At 52.3% G+C, this 15630-nt stretch overlaps 1 protein-coding gene across 1 annotated transcript; it reads right to left on the reverse strand.

The window, feature by feature from the left end:
• Positions 1 to 371: 371 nt before the first annotated feature.
• ABCD4 (ATP-binding cassette, sub-family D (ALD), member 4) lies at positions 372 to 15612 on the reverse strand. Its single transcript, XM_009572044.1, has 18 exons — positions 15579 to 15612; positions 15323 to 15450; positions 14960 to 15099; positions 11669 to 11785; positions 11253 to 11378; positions 10358 to 10408; positions 7603 to 7697; positions 6495 to 6616; positions 5541 to 5632; positions 5273 to 5362; positions 4798 to 5006; positions 4413 to 4504; positions 4165 to 4201; positions 2488 to 2537; positions 2161 to 2213; positions 1745 to 1821; positions 627 to 742; positions 372 to 467 (listed from the first exon to the last, which is right to left on the reverse strand). Exons 1-18 carry the CDS (start codon positions 15610 to 15612, stop codon positions 372 to 374), a joined length of 1725 nt encoding a protein of 574 aa, XP_009570339.1.
• Between the last annotated feature and the right edge of the window lie 18 nt (positions 15613 to 15630).

The following is a 15630-nucleotide window of genomic DNA, read 5'->3' on the forward strand; positions in this document are numbered from 1 at the left end:
ACAGGACGCTGCATCCTAGCCTCGCACCACTGCATCCTGGACAAGCGGAGGTTCCTCTGGCCATTGCTTCTACAAGCCCCTTGAGGCAGCATCTTCTCTTTGGGCAGCCTAGCGGCTCAGCCCTTTCCCCCATGAGAGGCAGGGAGGCAGAAGGGGGCTGGAAGAAGGATGGGATAGATGTGTCTGCTCCTGGCAGAACCCCACACCATCAGTTCAGACTTGGCTCCGTGTCCATTAGCAAAATCCAGAACTGGTCTTGCATTGGATGACTCCCTTGTTGACAGCTGCTGGCTCAGCAGCTCCATGTCTGCTATTCAGAGGTCTCCCACGCGTGTGCAGGTTCTGCAGCTGGCCAGACAAGGGCATGTTTTTCAGCATCCTTCCCCAGCTGGGAGGCGCTTCATCTTCTCGCATCGAGTGAGCTCCCATCTTCCCTCCCCATGAAGTTTCAAAATCCAACTGTGGAACTGCAATTCAATAACACAACAACTGAGGGATGTCTCTGCGAGGGCATGTCCTCCCTCCTCTCCAGCCTCAGTCATTCCCCTCTGCTCGCCAGGGACCCTCTCTACCTCCCCTGTCTTGCCACCACCAGGGAGGCATGGAGCGCTGTCTCCCCATCTCACCTTTTCCAGGCTGGCCCTGTGTCCCACGCTGATCAGCGTCATACCCAGCTGAAGGCACACACGGTACAGTTCATGCTCCACCTCTTCTGTCAGGGCGCTGGTGGCTTCATCTAGCACTGACAGAAAAGTCGTAAGCCCCACAAATCCTCTCCCGACCAGTCATCTCCCCCTAGGCAAAAAAGCAGCAACTGCCGAGAACATTTCATGTATTAACCAGAGTTCACCAAGAGCATCTGCAGAAGGCAAGTGAGGAGAAGCAGACGCGACCTTCTCAAGGCAGGCCATGTGCCAGAGCACTCCTCCGGCCCAGACCCCACCTGGAGCATCCAGGATGGCCTGAGGCACCTTCCTATCAGTTAAGGGTAACTACTACAGATCTGGAGCAGATAATTTCAATTTGTTTTACATCATCTCTACAGCTTTTAGTTTGCAATCCACAGGTTCCTTCTGCCCAGACAGCACCAAGCCATGCTGCATGCTTCAGGGGAAGAGAGGTACTTACATGTGGCGACTTGCTACCGACACCGGCTCTGTTCACCCACACGCACCCTGGCCCTCATGACAAGTCCTCCAACAGCCCCCCCCAGCAGTCACTAGCAATCTAGGTATGCAAAGGAATTAGTCCCATCTGCTAATGGGAGCGGCTTGTTTGATCTCTCAGGACTGTTTCTCCCACTGCTCCTGGTCTTCTTTTGCTGCGTTAACAGCTAAATTTCCCACATTGCTTCCACAACCGTAGAGGTTCATGAGCTTCAGATACAGCAGCTGACACCATGCTCCCTAACATGCACGCTTCTTTATGTGGCAACTGGTGAGCATGCTGAGAGGCAGCTTCTTCAGGTGCCATCGGACCTGGACCAAGAACATTAATCGCTAGTTCCCCAAGAAGAGAATATCTTATATATAGCCTCTTGATTTACCACCCTCCACACAGATAATGAAATGTCTTCACCTCTGAATCCTCTGTGTGCTATGCTGCTAAAAAAATGGCCAAGACGAAGCATGTTCCTAGCAAAGAAGGGATTTCATGAGCTGTCTCTGTACCAGCTTCTCTTTACTCCAAAAGCCCTGCCTTTTTTCCCCCGCCCCCCTCTTTTCTTTCCCAGTCATCCACTCACCCGCGTATTTTGGCTGGAGGTAGAAGAGCCGTGCAAACGAGAGCCTCTGCATCTCCCCTGGGGACAGGATGTCATACCTGCAGCAGGGTCGAGATTCAAAATCTCCCTCAACAAAAAGAGCTCATTTGCTGAAGAGCTTATGGTTCTGATATCAGAGACCCCAGCAAGCAACTGTCCCTGTGCGTCCCCCATGTCCCCCTCCACACTGGGACTGGCTCTGCACCCCTGTGCAGTCAGCTGCCTGCAGAGCAGCATGGCTATGATTGTTGGCATTGATGCCTGAGGCATGAAGGCTTTGCCCCCGTATACTGCCCACCTCCCACAGGACACAGATGTTCATAAGTCCAGCAGCAATGGGCATCTGCTTAGAAGTGTTCCCCACCCAGAGGGATCACGCAGATGGCGAGCTCCCTTACCAGTTCCAGTCCACCTGCTCGTCCAGTCCTCCAGCCCTCTCCAGCAAATCAGTCTGCAGAGAGCACAGCAGACTTGTGAACACAGCCCCCAACCCTGTCAGCCCACAGCCCTGAGCAGAACCACTCCCTTCCTGCTACTCTCTCTTTTCCCGCTTGAGCTGAAGTTGCTCCGTATCCCTCCTCCTCTGCCTGTCCCATGGACAGTCCTGTCCCAGCTACAGCCAATGTCCCCGCATGTGTCCAGCATATGGTCGTGCTGTGCTGCCATAAAACCTCATCCCTTCTTCCCTCGCTGGCAGCACCAGGAAAGAAGGCAGAAGCACTCACCAGCCCAGCCAACTCTAGGAATCGCACAATTCTCTCATCATCTGCAGACCCTAGGGGAGAAAGCAGTAAAGCATAAGCAGAGGCAACGTGTGCTGAGGCCACAGATGCAAGGAGGATCTCCTGAGGTCCAATGTAGCTGACTCGACCACTTAACTATATCAGATCCTGAGCTTTGGCACAGAGAGCTCCCGAAGACTGACCTTCCTTAAAAATGTTAACCGTGCCTGTGAGCAGCAGGCCAGGAGATAACTGGGCTCCACAGATACACCTAAGACTTGGCTCAATCCACGGTCACAGACAGACACAGCCAGAACGCAAGGATCCAGGCTTCAATTGCCAAGGCCCTGCCCACCAGCTGCTCTCTTATGGCTGACTGCCCACTGTACGCTGCAGGTGGTGGAGTCATAGGAGCAGGGCTCGGGTAACAACGAGCAAGAGGATCCTATGTGGGATGCAAAAAACCTCAGGGTGAACCAGCTGTGGAGCAGAACGTACACTTGCGCTGGTACAGTCAGCAGCTATGGAAGCCGAGCAGAAGGGCTATGCATCTGCCATGGACCTCTCTGAAGCTGCTGAAGAGCCACAACAGTAGCTGATGGCTGCAGTTACTCTCTGCAAGACTGTGACTCCCAAGTGTTTGAAAGGTGCTGGAGAGGTGTCCAGAGAAGAGCAACGAAGCTGGTGAAGGGTCTGGAGGACAAGTCTTATGAGGAGCGGCTGAGGGAACTGGGACTGTTTAGCCTGGAGAAGAGGAGGCTGAGGGGAGACCTCATCGCGCTCTACAGCTGCCTGAAAGGAGGTTGTAGCGAGGTGGGGGTTGGTCTCTTCTCCCAAGTAACAAGCGATAAGACGAGAGGAAATGACCTCAAGTTGCGCCAAGGGAGGTTTAGACTGGACATTAGGAAAAACTTCTTTACTGAAAGAGTGGTCAGGCCTTGGAACAGGCTGCCCAGGGAAGTGGTGGAGTCACCATCCCTGGAAGTATTTAAAAGACGTGTAGATGAGGCGCTTAGGGACATGGTTTAGTGAGCATGGTGGTGTTGGGTTAACGGTTGGACTTGATGATCTTAGAGGTCTTTTCCAACCTTAATGATTCAATGATTCTATGATTCTATGAAAGCAGCACGTAACACTGCTTCACTCAGTCAGAAACTTAAACCTGGACATCTGCAAGCTGCAGCAGACCAGTGTGGTCTGGCATGGGAAGAGGCCAGTGGGGAGAAAGGATCCATGTAGTCTGACCTCGACAGCATGCAAGGCCCTGGGACATAATCTGAAAAAGAGGAACAGTGAAAGATGGAGGTGGATGGAAAATGAGACAAAGGCAAACATAGCTTGCCCAAAGCCAGGTTGTACCAGACAGATGGGACCTAGCCCAACAGCAAGGTGCCTCAACATATATCACATCTAGCACAACATGCTGAGGGCCAGCTTGTCCTCACTGCCTCAAGAGAATATGTTCTTATCAAGAGAATACATTCCCTCCCAAAAGGGAGGGAACACAAAGCTGACCTTAACCTACACTAAGGTAAATCTTCCAGGGAAACGCAGAGAGCAACAAAAGCGAAATGGATGAGCGCTCCTGATGGGGCATGGTAGGGGAGAAGCTGCACTGGATACAGGACAGGGAGCTGACACCACGGGGTTGGCTAATTGCTCTAATGAATTTCCACATACCTGAAACTGGATAGATCTCCTTCAGAGGATAGATTACCTGTTTAACAGAGCAAAAGAAGCCACGTCAGAGGGAGCTGGACACAGTCCACCAGAGACACAACAGAGGTGGCATGAACTCAGGCATGAGGGAAGGAGCAGCCACAGGCATCCTTCCTCTTGCAGGCCTTTCTGCAGCACACAGGTTCACAGGGCACGACCACAGCTGGGAGCAGAGCTGGGGCCAGAGTAGAGGCAGCCCCTGGGCTCACCTGCTCACGCAGGCTTCCGTCAGTGAAGAAGGGCCGCTGCGGCAGGAACACCACTCCACGGGGGCCAAAACAGGTCAGCATCTTGATGCTCCCTGCACAGAGATACACTCATGCCACGCCTGGAGCACCAGCCAGCAACTCCCCACTGCCCTCTGTGCAGTCCTGCCCCATGAAGTAGCCAACAAATCCCAGAAAAGGTATATTTGCAACACAGGGCAAAGCAACGAGAGCCAGAGTATGCGATAGAGATGGGTAGCTCCAATGCATCAGTGACACATTCACCATCACAAGGTGGCACTGGCCTCACAAACCCACACTGTCACCTTCCAAACTCAGGGCAGCCCTGGTTGAGAAAGAGAAGGCTACAGCGAGCAGCAGTCCTTACCCCGCGTGCTCTCCCAGAGTCCGCCAAGGACCCTCAGGAGAGATGTCTTCCCTGTGCCAGTGTTCCCCACAATCATCACACTGTTTCCTTGTGAGATCCTGAGGCTCAAGTCCTTGATGAGCAGCTTGCCAGAGGATGGTACAGAGAGCGTCACTCGCTCCAGAAGGAAAGCTGTCTCCTTTGGCACTGGGTCCTCCCCAGAATGGCTGCTGGGCCACCACCAAGACAAAGGAGGAGAGATCTGGGGGTAAGCGATCATGCTGAGACTGGCAAAGATCAGGCACCTTAGACCTCCTGTGCCTCTGTGACAGCAGCCCTGCCCCACACACCCCAGGAATGACAAATCACAGTGAGCACTGCCTGCTCCAACCAACTGCATGCAACAGGCTGTGACACCAAGGACCACCTCCATCCCGTGACACCCCCACACTGGCATGTAAGCTGCAAGCCAGCCAGTTGCTGAGAGGATACTCACCCGTCCAAATCCCAGCTGGCTTTGGCTTCTGAGTAGTTATCATTTTTTCTTCTGGCAAGGCTCAGCAAGGTCTCCTGCAGTTCACCAATCCTAGACAAACAAGAGGTTGCATGAATGCCAGGGACAACTCCAGCAGCCTCCTCACAAAATCCAAACTTGTCTGTGCTTGCTCACAAGCAACTGTTTCTTATTTATTTAGCACGGAGCCGGGCAGAGTCTTGTCCCGTGCTTCCCTTTCCTGCAGAGACCTGCCCGCAGAGAAGCTCACCTGTGCGTGTAGCCAGCTACATCCGTCAAAGTGCTGGAGAGATCTATGAGCTGGCTGAAGCAGCCGATGAGGTAGATGGAAACAAAGGCATTCTGGGGAGAAATCACATGCCAGAGCAAGGGTCAGCGCTGAGCTGGGGCACTGCTCCTTCCTCCATAGGTGCAAGGAGGCAGCCAAGGAGTCCAGACATTTGGCCACATCAGCAGTCCCAGCCAGACGAAGAAGTGGTGGAGAAGTCACCCAGGGTGGTGGGAGTGAAGGAAAAGATGACCATATTTGGATGGAGCAGGATACTGCACAGTACAGCAGTTTTTGCCAGGTGGACACATCTCCTGCCACCCAGGGATGGTGTTTGTAGAGTGCCTCCTGGCCAGCCCGGGGCACAGCACGCTCACCCTGTGTAAGTTGCGCAGATTCAGGCCGCCAGCCCTGCCCCAGCACCGTACATGGCTCAGAGCAGGGTGTCTCAGCCTGCAGTGCCCACTTAGCTATTTTTAGCTCTGCATTCTCTATCACAAGCCAGTTTTGAGTATCTGGGAAAAAGTCAGGTCAGGAAGGCAAATGCAAGCTAGCTCAGCCTTGCAGGTGGCCAGGCTCACCATGGGCAGCAGCCCAGGGCATAACCCAGATCCACAGCACTGCATGGACCCAATCCCCACCCACACCGCTGAAAGCCAGAGGCTTTCTGACCCGCCATTTTTTTTTAGACACAGAGGTTTGAGCTAGGAAACGCTTATGTAGATGTGTCCTTGACAGCTCTCACCCCCAGGTTAATCATACACCAGCTGGCTCCAAGCTCCCATTTCCATGCCACCATGGGCAGGGACAGTCTAACCTGAAGGTCAATTGCTGCAGGTTATCCAGCCCCAGTGCCACCAGCCCCACACGAAACCTCCATCCTCAGTGCCTGCTCACCCTCCACAATGGGGTCTAGGAGATCACCCTTAGGCTCACCTTGCTGACGAGGGCGCTGAGCTCTGTCGGACTCAGGTCACCATAGACCCCAGAGAAGATGGGAATGGCAATGACCACATAGCTCAGGATGCTGCCCAGGTAGTCAAAGGTGTTGATCCCAACTGGGCAGAAGCATATTGAGAGAAGACAGTGAGTTAGAGTGGGAACCTCTGTCCCAGCCAGGCTCAAGCGCAGCCCATGAGCCCGGTCAGAGGAAGACCCATGGTCTTGCCTCAGCCCTTCATGATGCACCAGAGCAGAAGAACCCATTTCGCAGGACAGCGTAAGCACCAAGGTGAAAATCCATTTGCCAAGCAAAGAGCACTTTGGGGCAGGCCCCTGAGCAGAGAAACATCATCCAGACACGCAGCTCAGGAACCACCATGGGGCAAAAGCCACTTTGCCTGCTTGTTTCTACTCTTCAGGGGCCTGGCTGACTCACAAGAAACAGGAGGGAGGGCAAAAAGGAAGCTCTGGGGTGAGATGGTTGGCCGTGAAGTCTGTCTTGGAGCACAGGACAGGCAGAAAGACTTAAGACCCCAAACTCCCACAGAGACACCTGCGTTCAGGGCTCTCCCTCCCTTACATTGCTCAGAAGCTCACTATGCTGGTGAGATGAGGAAGAGCTGTCTTGATAGTGGTCATTTAATGCCCAAACTTGGACCCAGTGACAATGGGAGAAGGGAGATTTTCAGGAGACAACTATGCTCAAGGGACAGGCTCTATAGGAAGGAAGTTTCCACAGCTCCCAACCACATATACAGAGTCTTCTCCTTCCCCAAAGCTCAAGCCCTTCCCTCTCTTCCTGGCCATTGAACACCTGCCCCTCAAAAAGCAGCTTCCTGCAGCTTCCTCTTTTGGGGCTTGCATTCTCTGACTTAGTTAAGTCCTCCACAACTTTGCTCTCTACAAGGCTTTTTCACTACAGGATTCCCATTTAGGAGTGCAGGAGGCACCCTCTGTTCACCCTCAGGGCTTTCATGCACCAGCAAGAGGCGGGAGAGGAAAACCCAGCACTGCTGCTCTAGCAGTAGGGTTCCTAAGCCTCTGGGCCACCGCAGTGGAGCTACCAACATGCCCCGCTTCACCCCCCAAACTCCCCACTCACTGTATAGCCACAGCTCCTTGCCTATCAGCTCCCTCTGGGTCTGCAGCAGGCTCTGCAGCCTCCGGTCCGTGCGCATGTGCTCCACTCGCCCGGCCCTGTAGAATAAGATTGCAACATGCCACAGACATCCGGGAGCACCGCAATGAGGTCAAAGCACGGGCTTTAGGACCGAGGCTTGGAAAGGATCTGGCACCTTAGCCTCCAAGCAACAAGCTCTTTGTTGAGCAGGAACTGAACAGCCAAGAGTGTCTTCCTGAAGAGCTTCACCAAGAAACTCTGGCTGAAACAAGCAGCCCTGCAAATCTCTCCCAGAGCCCGTGGATGCTGCTGTTGCATACAGGAGGAGGTGAGGTAAGGTCAGACACTGTCAGCGAGGCCCCAGCCTGGAACAATGCACACCCAAGGTCACACACACTTTCCAAGCAGACCATGGTTGGAAGAGAGGGATGGCACCGCTACACAGTTAGAGCCAGAAAGGAGAGGACAGAGGCAAGCCCAGGAGGTGACAGCAAGCCAACACCGCCTGCACAGCCGGCAGCCCCACAGCCGCCTCTTCCCGTTTCCCACCCTGGACACCCCTCGGACAAGCCCCGAGCAGTGCAGCCCCCAGTGTGGGTGACCCCAGCCCCACACCCCCCCTTTCCCAGGGGTATCTCTGCAGGCATCAGGGGGTCGCCCACCCCCTGAGCTAGCAGTGATGCTCCCACTGCCAGGCTGAGCCAGTAGCAAGGAGGCACATCTCAGCTCTAAACCACCACCTTCGCAAGGGCTGGGCTGCCCTCACGTGGCAAAATGCAAAGAGAGCTCCATGTGTCTCTCCAGACTCCCACCTGCTGCGGCAGCTATTGCCCCTGCCATCCAACACACGCTTGTGCCCAGCACACACCCACGCTCCCACCACAATCCACACAACGGGGGAGTCACTAGAGCCCAAGCAGACAGGGCCAGGAGCTGGACAAAAAAATACAAATTAAGATTTTTGAAGAGTCTCAGTTCTAAGGATTCTCGGTTCTTAGAAAAATACATCCGGTTAGAATTCAATTTGGCATTACTGCCCTACAACCCATCTCAGGTAACTACTGAGCTGCAATCTTTGCTGCTGAGTATTCAGAAAGGACGAAGCCTTGGACACAAGGAATTAAAGGTGAGGAAGGCACCGGGGACCAGAGCTATTATTTCTTCTGTAGATGAGGAGAGATTGCTGTATTGGTTTTGGCTTTTCCTCCCATTCAGTTCACTTTTAAAGCAAGTTTGCCAAAGGCTTAGAAACCAAAGAAGTAAAAAGGTGACAGTGCTCAGGTTTTGTTTCTTCCTTTACCAAAACAATGGTTAGGCAGGTGCAAGAAGACAAGATCTAAGAGCTTCTACAAGCTAGAGAAGTCCAGCAATCAAAACCAACCACTCGCTGTGGTGCTGCTCCTCTTGCAGGATTCTAGGAATGCAACCTTTTAAAAAATTCCTGTATTTTTAATTAAGATTCATACCATGAAATGCCTGGTTTTGTGCAATTCAATTAAATTCTAGTTTTCCACCAAGTGAAGCTTTTCTACTAACGAACTGTACTGAAGTAAGACACTCCGTTTTCTGGTATAATAATTCACTTTCCATTTTCTACTTCATAATAGAATAAAAAACTTCAAAATTGTGAGGAAAAGTACTGCAGCTTAAATAAGGCCACATAATTAGAGTATCTTCTCCATTAAGAAAAATTACCATCAGCCAATAAGAATCAACCAGTCCACAAAGAAATAACGCAAACTTGCCAATGCAAACCAAGATTGATTTCAGTTATTTAAATCAGAGTTTCATGCCTGTCAATGTAAATGTTTATGAAATTGGTGATTTTGAATCAAACCACTTTGGGGACAGCACCACAACACCTGAAATATTCAGTCTTACAGCATGAAGGAGCCAAATACAGATCACATGCAGGGAAGACTAGAGACAGGACGGCTGCTGCTTGCTTAAATTCCTGGAAGAAGCGTGATTTCACAATGCGCAGGGCAAAGGCAGACAGGTGACAAGAGCGGAGCAACAACCTCCTGCCACTGACCAGGCACCCCAACACAAGCTACAGCAAAATCGTGGCCCTTTTCCTGGGTTCTAGCCATTTCTGTGAAAGGCTTAAAGGCTCCAAGCAGCAGCTCAACAGACTTCAGGGCATCACTAAGCGGGGAGGTGTTGCCGAGCTCCCAGCTGTGCGCTCAGCTCTGGGGTAAATGGCACTGAGCAAATTCAGAGAGTAGCAGTACAGTCTTGGGAGGGTCAGCGCACAGACTGACCTAGAGGAAGCAAGCACAGGTAAGGAGGCCAGGCAACAACTAGCATACCCACAGAAGACACACAGGTTAGCAGCAGCAGGATGGGGCCAGAAGCAACCTGCAACGAGTCCCCAGGGGAACATCCTGACAAGATGCAATGAGACCTCGAGTGATCTTCCAGGTAAGGACCTGGCAAAACATCAGCAATGGTCTCTAAGCCAGCACTGAATCTGTATCAGGCCTTTGGGGATGTTAGAAGGGAGGCAGAGAAAAACAGTTGTCTCCAGCTGCTGTGGAGTATTTCTGCAGACGATGCGCAGAATGCAAAGGAGAACAGAGTGTCAGGGCTGTATGATGCTACAGCGGGATGGAGGGGACAGAAAGCTCTGGCTGCAGCAACAGGACTTGGACTCCTCCGGGATACATGAATACAACAAGGACGCCCCGAGCTGGGAGGATCCTTACGAGAACGTAAAGAAATGAACACTACTAACCTGTAGAAAGCAGCTGGTTCCGCATTGACACGAATCTGCATGTGCTTGAACCTGGACAACCCAAAAAAACATCATCAGGATTGTGCACAAATGCCCAGTGAATTATGCAGCCAACATCCTTGCTGGAGGAAACTTGTCTTGCATCTGTCAGAGCACTGATCTGAGGCATCTCTTGACAGAAATACTCAATAGACTCAAAAAGGCACCAGAGACCAAGGCTTAGCACAAGGTGACATCATTCTGGGCCAGCTCAGTGGCGCGTTATTTTGGTATCCCTCTCTCTGTCCACATCTCAGCCCTTGGGCCTCCTGTTTGCTAGCCCAGCATCTCCACCATACAGAATCACCACAACCAACTGCCTTGGTCTGGGCTCCCTGTGCCAAACCAGCTTCAGCTGCTGTCCCTGGATGCCCCGAGCCCCAGGGAAAGCTGCAAAGCCCCTGCCACACACCCAGCCAACCCTGCAGGGGAAGGGGAGGAGATGAGTTACAGAGCATATGGAAAGACTGTGCTCTTTTGGGCACTTCACGAAGGCGGTGGTGAAGCAGAAACCTGATTTCTGTCAGTAGATGCAGTTCACTGAACTTGCATCTGCACCCAAGGAAGCAGTTTTCTTCAACACATCCAATGCCCTAGCAGAGGCACCAGCAACAGCAATGACCAGGCAAGCAGACTGAACCAAGGGCACTGCCTGCCATGACACAGGCCAGTGAAAGGGGTGGCAGGGCTCAGTACATGGACTTTGGGGCAGCATTGCGCAGGTAGGTTTCTCTGAGTGTGGGGAAAGTCACAGACAAGAGAAGTAGCTGCGTACATAGCACTGAACGGGGACAAAAACGCAGCTTTCGCAGGAGCTGCCAAGAGGCAGTGAAAACACTGTTCTGCTGGGACTCACCTGAAATCACCCTCCAGTTTTTCCTGCTGCACAAGTTTAGACACAATTGGGCTCATCAATACCTTGTTGACGATCGTCCCAATGACGAAATACCCAAAGATGCTCACCGGGCCTAGCCAGCCTGTACTACAGAGGAGGAGAAAAAGAGGTCAGCTAATAATCCAAGCAAAAGGACACCCCAGCACCCTCGGACTCTAGCAGTCAGAGCCTTCAATTGTCACCTCTCTTGGCTTTCACGGAGGTTTGGGGGCCAGCACTGCACACCCCAGCATCCCCAAGGCAGAATTCCCTTTGGAGTGCAGAGACCACTAAGCCACATGTACAAATGTCCCTCCGGGGAGTTGTAACGTGGGTGCCAGGTTCCAAAAAAGAGCATAGGAAAGAGGCGTGAAAGCAGGGCCAGGATGGGTCCTTACCTGTGGAAGCACTGGTACGTGTAGTAGGCCAGCGTGAAGGGCGAGATGATGAGCTTGCTGGCCATGGAGCTGAGCTGCCTGCAGAACCTCTCCACATCCTGGCTGATGCGCTGGTCCCTGCTCAACACAAAGAGCCACTGACACTGTTAAAGCCCAGGAGGAAGGACCAGTACTAAGTCCCTAACAGGGCACAAGCCAGGCTGTTTCATTGCCTGAACTTAGGACAGGGTGCAGGTCAACAACCTGGGAGGGACCTGCAGCTGTGACTCCCATTCCCCCATAGGAGACAATTTCCATGGCCCAGCAGGACCCACCCAAGGGCCTCCTGGCACCCAGGAAGAACAGCTCCTGCTGTTACTTTCACGCTGTTCCTTGTATTAACCCCTTGTTCCACTTTCAACAACATTGTCCAATTCTGTGCTAAAGGTCTTTGCATCCTTGTACTTTACTCCTCTCCTGGACCCACCCCTATACTACCAAAAACTATTGACTCTCCCCCAAACTTTCAGTACTGGTGAGGCATCTGAGGCACCAGAGCTACCAGGACTGCCCAGAGCACAGGCCAGGCCTTCGCCAGCTGTTGGATATTTGCAAATGCTTCCATCAAAGCCACCCTTCCACAGTAGCTGGTTCCTTCGCTCTGCCTGGAGTGCCCTCTGGTCCCTTTGCTGCACCCACCCACCCCCACCCCACAAGAGCAGGCAGCAGCGCACCAAGCCTCCTCGCCCCACCGGCGGCAGGCACGTGAGTAACAGACCCTCAAGTCCCATCTGTCCCACTGCTGAGCAGGACTTGCACTTTAGGTAACTAGAAAGGATTTCAGCATGTTTACTCCCTCGGCACCTCATCTCTCCAGAGCACGTGGATGAGGGCTTCAGTCTGACGCGCTAAGCACAGGTGGAAAGGCCATGACTGCGACTGCTGGAGTCCAGAATGAAGAGCAAGGCTGGACTCCTGCTTAGCCATCAGTGCAGATACAACCACAAGGACATTCATCTCTCAACTCTTTTGCAGTCCTGGAACAGCAATGATTTAATTTTGGGGCAACTCTCACCCTGACTGACCTTACAGTTATCATTTTTCCTTTTCTTCAGACTGTAATTGTTCCCATAAAGTTATAATTTAAGTCATGCTATAGACTCATGGCAGGATATTGCTTTTAACAAGCTATTAAGCAACATGTCATGATAACACATAAACATCAACTCAAATGCCCTGCTAGGAGCCACAAGTGCTTGTATGCCACTCAGAACTCACTCTTCATTCCTTCTAGATGGACGGCACCATGCATCTAACACTCACTTTGGTTTGCACTGCACAATGGGAGGTCACTTCGTTGCTCTAGTTCATTCTCTAAGCAGCTGGTACAGGGAGAAAATTCTCATTGAGGAATTGCAAGATGAAGAGAATTTTTGTAGTGGCACCAAAAAAGACACTAAACAATAAGATTGGATGTTTGAGCAGAAGCAAGGTGGTAATGAAAAATACTTGGCGGCAATCCCACACATTCGGTCTGCTAAGGTCAGGATAGCTGGCTCTATTGCTGCGGGGCAGACTGACCCAGTAATCTCATGCATTTCACCACACAATGTGAACACATACCCTGGTTAAAAATAAACCTGAGCAGGATCATCATGTGGTGAGGGGCCTCTGTCCTCCCCTCCCCCTCCCGCCGCAAAAGGAAAAGACAGGCATGCAGCAGCTTCTGGCCATGGCCAATGTGCTACATTGCCTGGGAAGTGCTGCATGCTTTGGTGATAAGCATGGCTTTTTAACCTCTCCTTGCAACTTCATACCACTGCAAAACACTATCAGAAATGAACATTTAACGAGGATGAGAGTAACCCTGACAGCAGCTGGAAAGTGCATCAGCATCAGGAAGCTGTGACTTCATGTTTGGCAGTAGGGCTGTTTGTCATGTTTGACCCAAGCTAAGATCCCTCCTTGCTTGCTGCTCCCCCTGCGCGCAGCTGGTTGCTCTCACTCAGGCTGTCTCCTAGCACTGGGCCAGCAGAAGCAGCCAGGAAACAGGTCTGGCTGAAAAACGATACAGACAAAAAAACATCCGAGATACCCAGCATGATTTCACTGTGCAGCCACACAGACCACCAGGCTGCGCAACCAAGGGGCAAGGACAGCCAGCCAGGAGTACTCGGCAGCAGAAGCAGAGAGGCTGCTTCAGTTCCTTGAGGTCACCACTCTTAGCAACAATTAGGAGTTCCTGCAACACAGCCATTTCTCCCAGGGACCCCAGGCTTGGTCTCCTCTGGTGCCATCAATGTGGGAGATGGCACCAGTGCAGTGACTAGACTGGTGCCCCCTCCAGGGAAGGAGAGCCTGGGGTCTCAAAACAACTGTATAAAGCCATACAATTTGGAAGAAGTTATGCCCTGGTTCTAGTTTTTCACTAAGTATTTAATAATAACTCCTTTAAACTCTGGAGGGAAAAAAAGCCTCTACCTCTTACACGATATCTAATGTAGGATCTGTAACTCCTCAAAGTGCATAACTATGACAGCAGTGTCCTGTGTGCAAGGACAGGCTAGAACGCCAGCGTCAGCAGGCAGTTGTAAGGAAGGGAGGCATTTGACCTTCGCTGCACAGCCCAGGTAGATCAGCAGCTCTGCAGTAAGCAGGACAGTGCATGAAGCAAACTGGAAGGGGATCTCGGGGTGGGCTGGGATAAGCAAGGAGGGACTGAATGCTCCTCCTTGTCTCATATTTCAAGTCACCTCTGACATTTCCTTCCTAGGAGCAGGAAAAGGGAAATGCAGCCCACAAACAGTGCAAAACAAAGCCCTTCCTGGACATGGCTCCCATGGGTTATCAAAACCACTAAAAACCCAACTAAAAATTGCATTCAGCTGGAGACTCTGGTGGCTGAAGTTCAAACAGAACAACAGGGACCGTCCTAACTTGCTGGCTGCGTGAAGGCAAGGAGAGGCAGTGCTCTCTGACTCCAGCCAGGCCCTTTGCAACGTCACACTGAGTGTCAAAGGTTGAGTTTCCAGACAGCATGTTTTATAGCGGCACCAGATCCCTATTCTGCCGGTCCTCCATTTTCCTTGCGACAGAAACATCCTACCCCTAAAACCATCATGACCAGCAGTCATGGGAGTTCCAGCAACAGGTACCACCTCCCACCCAGGGCAGATGAGAGTATTTGTGCCTAGATGGCAAAAGCTTCTAGGGCTCAAGCCCCTACCCGGAGACACAGAGAAGTCAGGAAAAGGCATGGAGCAGCCCACGAGAAGCCAAGCAAGAGGCTGAGAGAAGCCGCAGGCAACCTACGGGTTATCAATGTCCTCACGCAGCACATGCAGGCTGTAGTAGATCTGGCCCTGGAAGTAGCAGCTGTGGAGGTATTCGGTGAGGGATTTCCTCCAGCTCACGTACATCATGTTGCAGATAAACTGGTCAAAGCTTTTTAGCTGGAATGAGGGCACGGAGACAGACAGGAAGAGATGAGTGAGAAGAACAAGCATTTCCCAAAATGAAATAAAAACTAACAGTTTGTACCAGTGATCCATCCCACATGTAGCTACCTAACAGGGCAAGGGCAGACCTAGATCCTTTGTCACCAGGATCATGCCAGGAGCCATGGGCAGCTTTCCCCTCCCCTCCCAAGACACGGGAGCCTCCGGCCTGTCTTACCGTGGAGTTCACTACGATCAGAGTCAGGGCAACGGCAGTCAGTGTTTTGAACCCGGAGAAGTCCTTGTTCCCTAGGACCTCGTAGTACTGGCTGGGGATGACGCCGACCTGGTAAATAACCAGCTGCTCTGGAGGAAAGAGGCAAACACGGGAGGGAGGGAAATGAAGGACAGCGGCGGCACGGCAAAGGGGGGGAGCACGGGGGGATGGGGAGCAGACTTGGGGTGCAGCCCCCATCCCCACACCCCAGGCTCACCCAGCAGGGCGACGCAGAGCAGCGTCAGGAACATCAGGGCGCCTGGGGAGGG

This window comes from Fulmarus glacialis, unplaced genomic scaffold (assembly GCF_000690835.1).
Source record: "Fulmarus glacialis isolate BGI_N327 unplaced genomic scaffold, ASM69083v1 scaffold12882, whole genome shotgun sequence".
NCBI classification, from domain to species: Eukaryota; Metazoa; Chordata; class Aves; order Procellariiformes; family Procellariidae; genus Fulmarus; species Fulmarus glacialis.